This window comes from Esox lucius, chromosome 6, assembly GCF_011004845.1.
Source record: "Esox lucius isolate fEsoLuc1 chromosome 6, fEsoLuc1.pri, whole genome shotgun sequence".
Taxonomy (NCBI): domain Eukaryota; kingdom Metazoa; phylum Chordata; class Actinopteri; order Esociformes; family Esocidae; genus Esox; species Esox lucius.
In genome coordinates, this window is record NC_047574.1 from 27,895,077 (window position 1) to 27,910,406 (window position 15,330).

The 15,330-nt window shown below is 38.9% G+C and overlaps 1 protein-coding gene across 7 annotated transcripts in view; it reads right to left on the minus strand.

The window, feature by feature from the left end:
* Positions 1-3,035: 3,035 nt before the first annotated feature.
* Positions 3,036-15,330, minus strand: part of cpeb3 (cytoplasmic polyadenylation element binding protein 3) — a 48,618-nt gene continuing 36,323 nt past the window's right edge. For 5 of the 7 annotated variants that reach the window (XM_020047233.2, XM_020047236.2, XM_020047235.2 and 2 more), the window contains one exon: positions 3,041-8,575. In XM_020047233.2, coding sequence (XP_019902792.1) covers positions 8,348-8,575 — 228 coding nt within the window. In that variant the 3' untranslated portion in view covers positions 3,041-8,347. Of the gene's footprint in view, positions 8,576-15,330 lie in introns of all 7 variants that reach the window. The other 2 variants (XM_020047232.3, XM_020047234.3) reach the window with 1 other exon arrangement.

Genomic DNA, 15,330 nt, shown 5'->3' on the forward strand with positions numbered 1-15,330 from the left:
GAGTGTGTACTGTCGTTTTGAAGTAGACCTCGTTCCCAGTTCATTGACTTGAAGAACATGACATCTAAGCCAAGCTAGTAGAGTGTGTGTTCATGCATTAAGAAATGATGACTCTTAGTTATGAATTTCAGGTTCAGAATGATTTTGAAAAGCAGGAAACTCATCACTGCATCTTGAAGATGTCTGTGCGGTCAGTATGGCCTGGATTTTCTCCCAAACCAGCTTCTAGTTATTGTGACCGTCAACGGTGACACGTACACAGATTAATTTCACAGTAAACACTGGATATGTCTGCTCAGTCAGGCATTTTCAAAGGAGCAATGCATTTAACCTGCTGTTTGATTAAACCCAGACCTAACCTCAATGAAACTTCATTGCGGTATTTACATTAGAGCTGTTCTTCCAACAATAAAATAAACCCAGACTGGTCTTGGGTACAGAATAAAGACCTACTTCCAGGAAGCAAACCCCTTAAAAGTTTGTGCTTTAAAAAAGAAAAAGAAACCATGTGTTGGGTCCAGGATATTGTAAATAAACCCTGTGTAAACATTGATAGGGCTGGTTTGAATTTATCCCAGCCTCAGACCAACACCTTCTCAGGCTGACTAGTATAATCACTTAAATGGAATACTCAGTCTGGCACCTCTGGAAGGGAGAACAATATCATGTTTGTAAATCCAGATTCTGTTCATTTTTACAGGGCTGAAAACCAAAAATATTTACAGGTTGTAAAGATCAGTGGCCAGCAGATTAAAGGGCTGTTGGTGGTATTGTGTAGATTACAGGAGGGATTTATTTATTTACGACGGCATCTGAAACCCTGTTTACCTGGTGCTAATGGGTGACATGCTTGGAAGATGGAAATGTACAGGTTGTGAAGTCATTGATCTCTGCTTGAGGTGTATATACTTGGAATCCTGAGAAATGCTGATTAGCTAATAGTCTGCAAGTAAAATACTAATGTATGAGTAAAGCTATCAGACTTCTAAACAAAGCCATAGTGTTGGACACAATTGTCAGATTTGTTTTGTTGCATTTACACTGGTACACCAATTTAGATTTTTCCACCTATTTCCTTTTTTTATCTGATTGGTCAAATTACTGGAAAGGAATTTGGATGCCTGTGTTAATGCTGCCATTTCGATCAGTGCTGAAAAGACATCCAAACATTGCATCTGACTGCCTCTATGGGTAGTCTGGGAGACCCGATCTTAGTGAGTCCTAATTTTCTACAATATTTGTGCAATCCGAATGTTGACCAGATCAGGACAAACCATGCATGTTGGTGCCAGGTATAAATGGGGCTTCAGTTGCAGCCCATTACTTTACTATATTGGAAGTCAGGGAACAAGGCTTTACTGTTGAATGATTTATCTGCTGAAGCGGCTTGGGTGCGAGTGTGCAGTATCTATGTGCATTAATTCAGCTACAAGAAGGAATAGTTTCAGATTATATGCACTACTGTTAAAGTCTGAGGTCACTTAGAAATATTTTTTCCATGGTAATACATGAAATGTTTGAATAGGAAATATAGGTTACAAATTATTTTTTATTGAAATAATGTTCTTCAAACTTTGCTTTGGTCAAAGAATCCTCCATTTGCAGCAGCTACAGCCTTGCAGACCCTTGAGGTCATCTGAAGAGATTTTACCCCATGCTTCCTGGAGCACCTCCCACAAGTTGGATTGGCTTAATGGGCTCTTGCGTAAAATACAGCCAAGCTGCTTCCACAACAGCTCAATATGGTTGAAATCCGGTGACTATGCTGGCCACTCCATTGTAGACAGAATACCATTGATTGCTTCTTCACTAAATAATTATTGCATAGTTTGGATCTGTGCATTGGGTAATTGTTCAGTTTTAGGAGGAAATTGGCTCCAATCAAGCACCGTCCACACGGTATGGCAAAATGAAGTGATAGCCTTCCTTCTTCAAGATCCCTTTTGCCCTGCACAAATCTCCCACTTTACCACCACGAAGCACCCCCAGACCATCACATTGCCTCCAGCATGCTTGACAAATGGCATCAAGCACTCTTCCAGAATCTTTTCATTTGGTCTGCATCTCATAAATGCTCTGTGATCCAAACACCGCAAACTTAGATTAATCTGTTCATAAAACATTTATCTTCCTGTCTTCCTTTGTCTGTGTTGTTTTATTCTGGTTAGTAAGTTTTGCGCTGTTCTGTGAAAGGATTACTACACAGCGTTCAACGCCACCTTAGGTTTCCTTGCAATTTCTTGCATGGAATAGCCTTCATTTCTCAGAACAAGAATATGCTGGCGAGTTTCAGGATTAAGTTATTTGTTTCAGGCCATTTTGAGCCTGTAATCAAACCCACAATTGCTGATGCTCCAGATATTCAACTAGTCTGAAGGCCAGTTCTTATTTAATCAGCAAAACAGTTTTCAGCTGTGCTAACAATTGAAAAAGGGTTTCCTAATGATCAATTAGCCTGTTAATAACAACAATAGTCATTTTCAACATTAACAATGTCTACACTGTATTTCTGATCAATTTGATGTTATTTTAATGAACAAAATGCTTAAAAGGACATTTGTAAGTGACCCCAAGCTTTTGAATGGTATTCTATGTGCATAATGACTTCTGCTTCATGAAGGAATAGTTTCAGATTATATATAACTGAACATGAACAAACCAGTGTTTGGTAGTGGAAGAGATCATGACAGTAGTTCAAGTTGTCTAACCCTATTTAAGAGTTCAAAGACTTGCGTGTCACATTAGTAGATAGTTGTGTCTTGTCACAAGCAAGGTTTGGCATGTGTGCAAAATGCTACTACACTCCAACGATCTGAACATAATTTTCTCCTTACTTGGAAGTAAGGGATAAGACTATGTTGGATGAGTCATACTAATGTAACACACAAGCCTTCAGTTGCATTCTGTTGTCTTGTGATATGGGAAATGGCTACTCTTTCCATTCCATTCACACACACCGGTCAAGCAACGCACTTCAAGCAGAACCGCAAGAGATGAAATACATGGAAAAAGAGGCCATGCAAAAGACGACAATGTTTCACACCGTCATACAGCTACGTTTAATAAGATTTGATTGGTATTAGTACAGAAACTGAAAAAGGTGGGAACTACAAACTTGAAGCAGTAGTAGTAAGCATTAGCAGCATAGAGCGCCATGTTTTTTAAATTTTTTTTTATCACAGTTGTAATGCAAATTCAGACAAGCATAGGTCCAAGTCAACAATCTGAAAGCCTCGTCCAGTAATAAAACCAAAAATAGCAAGTATAGTATCGGAGAAAAAAAAAAGATTACTTTTTAAAAGTAAATTTATAAACTAGTGGTTTTGTCTGAGAAAAAAAAATATTGAGCATGTGTTCAAATCTTTTTCCTTTTTTGAGATTACAATGATGAAGACGTCTACTGATTACCCAGAGAGAATGTCGATGAATCTTAAGTGAATACATACTATTCAAATCTAGTGTTGCATGAAATATATAGGAAAGGAATATTTATAGAGGATTATATGAAATTGCCAGGGATGATTTTCTTCCGGACAAATCTTAATCTAACTGTGCCTTTCAGTTGCACATAGACAATTGCTTATTGTCAGGGTATACAACTTTGCTCTGCAGAAAAAAGGATAAATACAAAACAAATACTTGATAGTATGACTGTAATACTGACCTTGGGAGAAAGCAACCATTGGTTAGTACAAGGGTTATTAGTAAAACACCACTTGTACAAACTTGTAGAAAAAGCAAAGCAGCAAGTCATGTTCTCAGACCAGCATTTGCATTGGGTTTTTCTCTTGTAGACCATACTGTAGTACAGTAAGTTAGGACTAATTGAGGGTGAAATCAGGTCAATGTCATCTGCTACAAGTGGGCCACATAATATCAAAGAGGAAATTAGTTAGAGGGTACATGTATTTGAACCATCTGGTCAGTTTAGGGATAGAAAGATAAACAGATCCATGCCTCCTAATAAGGTGACTTGATTGCAACTAGTAATCCCTTTCACTTCATTAGACATTGTATTTTCACATTTACATTCATATTTCAATACAATCTCACTGTTACACATGGCCTCCTTAGATTCCTACAGGGGTTAACCCACTATTGCAAAATAAAGGGAGGGTCATGTGAGAGGATTTACATTTGTGTGATCTTTCGAATCAACAGCAGTGTTACATTGACAGTGTGGTTATGGACTATACAAGATGGGGCTTTATTAGTCATAGCAGAAGCAGGGGGATTGGTAAATAGCCTTGTCTAGTTTTCACAATATCACAACATACCACATTCTGCACCATTCTGCCTCTTTATTTATTGCCTGTTCATTCATTTCACATTGCCAATCACTTAAATGAGACCATCTGTCATCAAGTTCTTTTTTTGTAGTTTTTCCTCCCCTTAGATCATTGTCACACTAATGTAAGCAACATCAGCGAGTTAACACAAAGCTTTGCATTTCAAAAAATCTAGACACTAGTAACAATATTACAAAAGTTTTTCAGCTTCAAAAAATAATATAGTGAACAAACGAAAAAATAAAGTTTTTTTTTAAAGAATTAGCATCATAAAATTAATTTATTCCAAGTAAAAATACAAAATAATATTAATGACCTTGACCAGATATGAAAGTCTCCCCCAGAAATAATTATTAATGGTTGAGAAATAAGTCTGTGAAGAAAATACGAAATAATAATGAAAATATGTAAATATGTTTAAATTCTTTTTTCTTTTAGCAAAAATCTCTAAAAAATAATGAAAAATTTCTCAGTACAAAGGCTACATTACTACTGGAAGGTACTAGCATGTAGAGAAGGATAAATACACAGTAGAAAATGATTTTAGTGAATCACAATGCTTGCAATGAAAATAAATCTGCAATAAAGATTTATGCCTCTTTTTCTCATTTTTTTTTTTTTTTTTACAAACAGTACAAACAGTATTGCACATTACAACAAATAATCAAGGTTCTTAGCCTTAAAAAAATGGGACTAATTCAAGTCTTGCGTGAATAGAAGGCCACCACTCAACTGATGCACCTTGGGGGCTTTCGATTAAGTTACATCTGAAACACTTGTAGTTCTAAATTTTAAAAAATAACATTTTCTCTCCACCTCCATCTGCTCAAAGTCTCTGTTTTAAACAAGGTCAGGCTAACAAATCAGGGTATGCTGCTTTTACAAAACAAAAGGGAGCACATACTTTTAGGAAACATAAAAAAGTTTTCTTAAAAAATAACATGAACAGAAGATCTCTTTCACAATTCTGGTCAGCATAGTAAATGATTGATTATAAATATACAAAACAAGGGAATTAGCTTCAGTTGTCTTTCTGAGCACCTGATTGACTTATTTCTAAGATTCATTTTTAGGATTCATGTTTTTTTCCTTGGAACACTGCCACTCATTTTCAGTTTGTCTTGGTGACTGTGCTTCCACTGTCATCAGACCTGTTGGGAAACACTCAAACCTCTGCTGTAATAAGATTGACTCTGTACTTCAACTAACTACATCATTATATTAAAGTTATAAATCTCTAGCTCCTTCTTGTTTGTTTTTCTTCAAAAAATTAAATACAAAGTAAAAGCAAATAAGCATGAAAAAATAAAACTCAACCAACCTGTTAAATCATCTCTTTGCAGAATTAAATTAATATATTTTTTATTATTTGAATAAACTTACTTAGAAAATATCAATTTCTCTCCTAATATATTTCAAAGTTGAGGTATTGCAAAATATCATGTCAGTCAGAAAGCACACTTTTGTTTTGTTTTTCTCGCAAAAAAATGCTGACTGATGAAAACTGTCCAGATACAAAGAGTAGTGCATAACGAGTGTCTATTACAGAGGAACAAACATAGAAAAACCCTTCTGGGCTGGGAAAGTAATATCACAAGAACACCCAGTATTCACTTTAATAGGGATACTTATTATTACTCATGGTTAGCCTCTTTTTAGTTTTTTTTTTTGTGTCAGTAAAAAAGTATTTTTCCATTTAGTTTACTTTTACCAGAGACAAAAAAAAAGTCTGTCCTAAAGCAAACAGTTTTGCGACTACAACCAAGATAGGACTGCGGGGTGCCAGCAGGTACAATCACACCACTCAAAGGGGACGACACACACATCTACTCGCAATGTTGTAGAATCCACACTGGACTGTCCACAAAACTGCTAAAACCAGTGTAACTTAGCCCCAAACTCCACCCATCAAACCCCAAACCAACCCCCAAACTCAGCAGCCAATACTTAAATTTATTTGCATTTACAACTACCCAACTCGTCCCGTCCCACCCAGAAACCCACCCACCCTGTTCAAATTGCAACCCCATAGCCTTTTGATACAAAAATATGTCCACCATTTTAGCAGGTCATTATTCTACTTCAAGCTTTGCAGGAAAAATCTGGATAAATACGGTGAACCCAGCTAGCACACAATGTTCTGGCAATTTTATTACAACCCCGTAGCCATGTGGAGAACGTCATGTGTGAGGACTGAGAAAGAGCTGCGTTTACTAAACCACAGGTCTCCAGTAGCTTTAATGTTCTATTAGTTTCTGCATCACTGTCTCCTATGCCTTGTCACCACAACAGCACGAATGTATCTACTTTGCACCTTATAGCCCACAGACGTCGGGCTTAGTTCGTCACGCAGTATCACCTGTTGTCTTGGGATGTGATGGCGGTTTAAGTTGAACATGTGATCTCTTTGGTTGTTTTGGGGAGGGGATATGAATCCTACACTTTGTGGGTACAAACAGCTGTTCTGTGTGTATCAGAGTCAAGCTCACAAGTCTGTGTCCTATGTTCTGTGTGTTTGGGTCAGACTGTGTTTGCGTAGGTGGGTGCGCGCGTGTGCGCGTGTGTGTAAAAAGAACCATCATATAATGTGTGTACGAGAAAACGTATATACGTATGCATACACTAGTTAATGAAGTTTCACAGGACTTCCATTTTGGATGTCAACAACAGTTAAAGCGAATCACAGTTCTATAGCCATACTCAGACCTAACTACTACATACGGTATAAAAAGATTGCACAGTTATATTAACAATCACTGCAAAAAGTACTTCACCTACCATAGACAGTTTTTAAATTATATACCCTACATATAGTTTGATTCGTGATTAATAAAGGTTTCGACATCTGGTTATGCTAGCCATCTTGTGCAGAAGCAGTTTGCTCAAGCTGCTCCTGTGGCTGTTAACTTATCTCCCTGGAGGTGTTGGATTTCTTTAGCGATCTTTGTTCCCCGTCGTTTCCAGAATCGTGCTATTTGTACGTTCATCTTATATTGTGTTGTGCAAACATGGGCAGAATTGAATAGTGGACATGATACTGAAATTCTATTGCATGCAGCAGCCTGACTGAATTAAACATGCAGTTAGGGGCAAACCCCCCCCAACCCCCATTTATCCCAGATCACACTAGGCATTTAATAACCCCCCCCCCCCATCAAATGATAGGCTGTCATTATCCTTAAAACAAGATGCCTTCATTGTTGTTATACAACCCTAGATTGAATAAAGTAACATGGTACTGTTTGTTAATACCATGGATTTAGCAGCAAAAGCTTTTGCAACATTACATTTACATAACACTAATGTTATAAAAACAAAAAAACTACAAATAGTAAGGAAAACAAAATCTGACTGTGCCCTATGAGGTATTAATTTTACTATTTTCAGAGTCGTAATGAAGAGCAAATATAGCCTTTTTTATCTGGGCTTCGGTGTCCAACACTACATGATAATCACTGAGTCTTGCTACATCTTATGCCACCTATTTTCTTTTACTGTATGCATTCATTTCATTTTTTGCCTTTGGTAATCATTTTGACTAGGGGCAATATCCTACCATTTTTGAAAATAAGTGCATGCTCTTTTCACATAGAATTTAATTATCTATATAGGTATAGATATATAAAACAAAAAAATATATACTTTATTTTAAATATATGTACTGTATGGTCTGACCTCAGTAGGGTCGTACGGGAGACACAGGCCCACAAAGTCACAGGACAGGGGATTTGAAAAGGATCTGGCTTTTTTTGCAATCACCCATCCCATGAGTATATAGTGAGTTTTTGTGCCAAAGTGCAAATTCTAAGCAGATAGACTTTCGCAAATAATTTTTTTTTTATCCCACCCTATTTTCATCATAAGTATACACTGGACAATGGGTTTGTAGTCGAGCGGAGAAGTTTAACAAAAAGACCCTATTTGTAGTTCTCTTCACTGATGTTGAGAAGGGCGGCTAAGCAGGGGTGGTGGGTGGGGTGGGGGAGTGCAGCACTGTCCCGGTTTGAGGGATAGACTGGGGGTGGGGGATGCCGGGGCAGGGTTTCATCTCGACCCCCTCAGCTCCAGCGGAAGGAAACGTGTCGAGGGCGGTCGCCCCCCTCCTTCACAAGTGGCTTGTGGAACTCCCGGCCGGCCCGGGAGTGAATACTGGCCCAGCAGAACTCACAGTAGTACTGCAGGCAGGTGACGTTGGCACAGAAGAAGGGGGCGAACTTCCCCCCACAACGCCCCCCCTGGCACTCGTCACACATCTGGTCATCCAGAACATACGGCTTCACCTCCACCTAGAGGAAGGTCAGAGAAAGGAGACACTTTCTTTGAGTTGAATTCAAACTTGAATGATTGTAAACTAAGGTAGTACATGCTTTATACTAAACGTCAGACCTATTTGCAAGAAACTACAGTTAGCCCACAAGTCCTGAAACTGATTACTGTTTGTGTAATTTGCCCCTCAGGTGTTGCTGTGACATCCTAAAGTTTAAAAAGAGTGTTTTTCTGGCTGTTCTGATTTTCCTCTCTACTGGTAAAGCAATGCAAAATTCACATGCTGAATGACGTTTTCTGGCCATTTTCTGGCACTCTTCAGGTAGCATGGCAGGTGAATTTCTTTTACAAACATGCAAGAAAAATGGGAGTCCGCTGACCGTTGCTGAGAGACGGGTTATCCAATATGCATCTCCATGGAGATGACACAGTGAGTGAACTGGCAATGTTTACTTGCAGAAATCCCTCCATCACAGCCCCACAGTATAATGGAAGGTTTCCTTCAAACCTGGAGCCCTGGGCAGCACTGAACTCTGAGCTATGAGCTCCGGAAAGATGACAAAAGGGTAGCAAAACTCAACTAAATGGCTGTGTTGGGAGCTAAACCGGTCATACGTCTGTAGAGTGAGTCTCACATCCCAGATTCTTGGGGCTGACTAATCTACCGGCTCACGTTTGTTGCTGAAGATTTAGACCTAGGGCTTATGCGATTAATTTTGTACCTGGCTTTATTTGACTGTGTTATTTCAAAGGATTTATGGTTTGTTTAAGAGTTGGGTGGGGAATGTGGTGCAGCAAGGCATTGCTCCTAAAATATGCAGTTGATGATTTCATACACAGGCCAGTAGGCTAATGGGGCAGCCCGGCAGTTTACAGGATACATGGATAGCTGCATGTCGCATGAATAAATATGACTGCAGTAATCCAATCCATGGGCATTTTGGGTAATATAGTAATTCTAACAATTTCAGAATTGGCCCTGCACAATTATTTTTATCCAGAGATATGGACATTGTAAAACACAAACAAATGACTGGAAGATAAAACAAACCTATGACGTTATCAAACAACAACAAACATGAAAGAGTCATGTAAGAGGACAATGGGCTTCTTTTGAGCTTAAAACTACACACACAATGACAGGAGGTGATTCTCCCACAGCAAACGAGGCATACTACAATGGTCTGAGGTAAAGGAACAATTTTAGCCTAACATTAAGACAATTCTACCATTAAGCCCACTGAGACTTTGATGGTGTTGCCAGATTCGGAACCGGAAAAAGAGTGGGGAAAAGTGGTGTCGTGGGACCTCTGGTTTCACTCAAAAGCAAGAACGTTACCTCTCCCAGACAGAACTTGGGTGTGACGCGGCAGTGGTTGACCAAATTGGGCTTTGGTGTGTATGTAGCAAAGAGGGAAGGGAGGAAGAAAGTAGGAATTGACCGATATATATTGGACCATATCAGTGCCGATAGGGCCTTTCTATAGTCAATCCATAATCGGCTGTGTTAGTCCTCTCTCTGATAGTCCCTCTACATAAGAAACCCATGTGCACCCTATAGTCTTGATTGAAAATGTTTGCTTCCACCACCAAAAATATCCATCAGGACGTGCATGCATGCTCTCCCACAGTAAAATTATTGTAAAATTACTGTATTGAAAAAATATGTAACTCCTTTTATAAATATCAGTTTAATTTATTTTACTAGTAACTTGCCCGGGCATGCATGCAAGTAAGAAGCTAGCTAGTCACTACAGGGGATAACTAGCTGGCCAATAACCCATAGCTAGCTAGTTGATAAATAATCCTCCTCTCATTTCGCTTGTAATAACGTGCCCGGACACGTATGCAACAAGTATGCAAGCAAGCAAGTAGCAGCTAGCAAAGAAAGTGGATAGCTAATAGGTCCATTAACTATTTCCTACAATAATTAACACTAATTTAATATGGTTTTAACTTAGTAGTAGGACAAATAGTTTGTTAGGTCATCACACGGAGACAGCAGCAGGACACGGAAGGTGATTAACGAAATCTTCGCAGTGATGTGCGAAATATGAATGATTCGTTCTTTTTGAACGAATCTTTTCAATTAACTGGGTGTACTGAATCACTGCTCTAGACGATTCGTTCAATCAGTGAATCACTTTTGCGCAAGAGAATCACAGAGCTTTAGGCCGCTGTGAACTCGGAATGGAAACTCATCACCAATGCTTAACATTTGTCAGATGTCACATTCCATTGAATAACTATAATTTCAAAAGTAATTGTGGAAGCCAATATGTTAGTCTTTATCGGATCTGAAATGTAGCCTATATCCGAGCCGACCTGTATCCCTGAACTTCCTCTCCAATCACCCACGGATAGTTACCGTTTACTTTTCATCAGAGGCGTCGCTAGGATCACAATACATTCAGGGATATTCATAACAGATTCGCGGCTATAGCCCCGGACGCCCAGCTCTAACGACGCCACTGCTTTTCACATGCTTTTGTTATAGTTCGTCCGGTCAAATACTACAAACCCGATTCCAAAAAAGCTGGGACACTGTACAATTGTGAATAAAAACAGAATGCAATGATGTGGAAGTTTCAAATTTCAATATTTTATTCAGAATACAACATAGATGACATATATGTTTAAACTGAGAAAATGTATCACTTTAAGGGAAAACTAAGTTGATTTTAAATTTCATGGCATCAACACATCTCAAAAAAGTTGGGACAAGGCCATGTTTACCACTGTGTGGCATCCTCTCTTCTTTTTATAACAGACTGCAAATGTCTGGGGACTGAGGAGACAAGTTGCTCAAGTTTATGAATAGGAATGTTGTCCCATTCTTGTCCAATACAGGCTTCTAGTTGCTCAACTGTCTTAGGTCTTCTTTGTCGCACCTTCCTCTTTATGATGCGCCAAATGTTTTCTATGGGTGAAAGATCTGGACTGCAGGCTGGCCATTTCAGTACCTGGATCCTTCTTCTTTGCAGCCATTACATTGTAATTGATGCAGTATGTGGTCTGGCATTGTCATGTTGGAAAATGCAAGGTCTTCCCTGAAAGAGACGACATCTGGATGGGAGCACATGTTGTTCTAGAACTTGGATATAACTGTCAGCATTGATGGTGCCTTTCCAGATGTGTAGGCTGCCCATGCCACACGCACTCATGCAACCCCATACCATCAGAGATGCAGGCTTCTGAACTGAGCGCTGAAAACAACTTGGGATGACATGGCGTCCCAGTTTTCCAAAATCAACTTCAAATTACAGTCCATTTTAAATGATCCTTGGCCCAGAGAACACGCCTGAGCTTCTGGATCCTGTTTAGATACGGCTTCTTTTTTGACCTGTAGAGTTTTAGCTTGCAACAGCGAATGGCACGGTGGACTGTGTTCACCGACAATGTTTTCTGGAAGTATTCCTGAGCCCAAGTTGTGATTTCCATTACAGTATCATTCCTGTATGTGATGCAGTGCCGTCTGAGGCCCTGAAGATCACAGGCATCGAGTATGGTTTTCCGGCCTTGACCCTTACGCACAGAGATTGTTCCAGATTCTCTGACTCTTTGGATGATATTATGCACTGTAGATGATGATAACTTCAAACTTTTTGCAATTTTTCTCTGAGAAACTCCTTTCTGATATTGCTCCACTATATTTCGCCGCAGCATTGGGGGAATTGGTGATCCTCTGCCCATCTTAACTTCTGAGAGACACTGCCACTCTGAGAGGCTCTTTTTATACCCAATCATGTTGCCAATTGACATAATAAGTTGCCAATTGGTCCTACAGCTGTTCCTTATCTGTACATTTAACTTTTCCGGCCTCTTATTGCTACCTGTCCCAACTTTTTTGGAATGTGTAGCTCTCATGAAATCCAAAATGAGCCAATATGTGGCATGACATTACAAAATGTCTCACTTTCAAAATTCGATATGTTATCTATATGCTAATTGTGAATTAAATATAAGTTTGAGTTTTGTAAATTATTCCATTCCTTTTTTACTCACAATTTGTACAGTGTCCCAACTTTTTTGGAATCGGATTTGTACATGGTTCAAGTAGGCCTAGCCTATGAATCGTAAGGATAACTACAGAAACCAAACTTGCACGATGAATTCTATAACGTTTTTATTGCTGTTGTTCATGGCAGCCTATTACATTTGTTTGTGATATTTTCTGTAGACTGAAAAAAATAAACAAGGTTAATTCGGTAACATTAGGCTACTATTATTTTGAGTCATTAAACAGAGTGCTTTTACAGTTTACAAGGTTCCTCAGTGATAGAGATGGAATTAAGAGCTTGGAAAACAAGAAACCAGGCAAGCCTTGCTCAGCTGGCTTGCAATAGAAAATGTTGCCACCTCGATATTCGAAACAAGGTCGCCCATGTGCAAGGCTGTGTCTTTAACCACTACACCACAGAGCTGGATAGACCTGGGTATTTGCTAGGTGTCATTACAGCCTCTTGTCTCTATCCTGAACAAATCCTCTTTTGCCACTGGCTGTTTTAATAGTTAATTGACCATTTGTGAATGACACTGATACAGTTAAATGTTTCTTACTAAGTTTACCTCCACCACAGATAGCAGCTATGTATTGAATTTGCCACTGGCCATTTTAACAGCATATTAGCCAGTAATAAGTTTACCGGTATCTACTAACTTACTGGAATAGTCATAAGAATTGAGCAATTGCTAACGAGTCTGCCAAAGCTATTTCATTTCATGGCATAAGAATATATTTTTTTCTTTCATGGCAAAACAATATACTTATTCCTTTCATTTGAGAATGACATTTATACAATAACTTTCACCAAGTGAAAAGATGAGAGAATCGTGGAATCTACCAGAAATAACTAATAAATGTTGTTGCTCTCAATAGATTCAAACTAAGGTCTTCCACATGAAAAGCATTGTCTTCAACCACTACTCGACAGTATTACACGTTTCAGCAGTCACTAGACTCCATTGAGCATTGTGTTGAACTGACTAACGTTTCTTATTACGCTTACCTCCACCATAGCGTCTATGAACTATATGTGTCTATGAACCGTATACAGTTTCGGTTTTAGCCAGCGAAGTTTTTGCCAATACTGAATAATTCACAATGCGTACTTTGCTTCGCCTGCGAGGAGATAACGAACTCGGGACCTATAGTTCACAAGTCCGCTTCTCTAACAACTACGCTATTTAACAAAGGGTAGTCAGTCAGTCAGTAAGAGACATTCGCTCTTCTTAGCCGGCTCCGCTTACGCGATCTGGCAAAAAGATCAATTTAATGAATCAGTGATTCGAATGATCCAAATCTTTTCAAAGAACTGTACTGAAACATTCAGTTCACTTTAGTGAGTCGGAATGCCCATCACAAAGCCATCGACAGTTACAATCCACCAATGTCTTGACAGACAGCTAAAGTAGCCAACTGGCTTATTTAGAATTTCATTCAGGGACGTTCTGTCTGAGTTATAACTGAGTCATGTCGTCTTAGGAATAGAAACGTTTTCCTGCACACAGAAAAAGGTAATACTTTGACATTATTGATTATTTTAGGCATGAGATGCTGGAATGGTCATAAATATCCTTGACTGGACCAAATAGTTTTTTCATTTGCTGTGGATTCTTAGTAAAAGACACATGCACACAAACAAAATACTGAATGATGCATTTACCTTAACTATGTGTGGAAGTTGAAATGCCCAGTTAATTTGCCCAGTTTCACAAATGTGTGTTAATTAAATAAACTGTTAAATTAAATTTCCTGTTTTTATGAGTAAAAAGACATATCAATTAAAATAACGTTTTGTGTAATTGTCCTTAATTTTTATTCTTAGGCATCAACATTTTCAAATTTCATGATCTTAAAATATATGCACTAAATGTCAGCCATCGGCCCTCCAAATCATGGACAATTTTTATCGGCATCGGTGCTAAAAAATCCATATCGGTAAATCCCTAGAACAAATACCTTTTTTGGGTAGTCTCCCACGGTGTGGTCCCTTAACCAGTTACATTCATTCAAGCTTTTCTTGGCCTCAGCCAAATGGGGTTCTTGAGACGAGATTTCTCCCACACAGTCTATACAGCCTGGGGGCTGATGAGGCATCGTAGTAGATGGACCTCTAGGATCTATAGAATATTACGTTTAGCCTAGTGTAGCCTCTTAAGTCTCTGGCAGACGACCAGTCTAGGTGGGTCACAGTCGACCCTGCTCTATAGCGCTAGATCGCTCAGAATAAATCACCAGCAGCAGACCTGAAGTGAATGCATGTATAGGGAAGTCCTATAATTAAACCCTCCCTGAGTTTGGGACTTCAAATATCTGTCTGGCCTCCAGCAGCCAAAGGCTGATTACACAGTTAACTGTTCCACAGACCTAAGCAGTGCTTGTTGTATTGCAGACTGTGCTGAATGGTCGGTTGGAGACCAGCATATAATGACAGCTCATATATACATTTACAGAGAAGATGGATCCAAGTTAAAGAGTTCAGATCCACAAAGGCACCACATAGGAAGTCTTGCAAGGATTGTAAGATGTTTTTTCCGTTTAAGTCATTTTAAGCCGACACTTATCCAGAGCAACCGTGATTTGTTTAAGCTGTTTGAGAAAATATTTTCATACTTTTTCAAGCTTGCCCTGCCTAGGAATCAAACCCAGAACTTTTGCGTAGCAAGCAACATGCTCTTTGGGGTTTAAGGCTGGGTATCTGTATAAGCACTTAAAACTGCTGATATAAAAGGGCTTTATGAAATAAATGTAATTGACTGATTGCTCTGACCA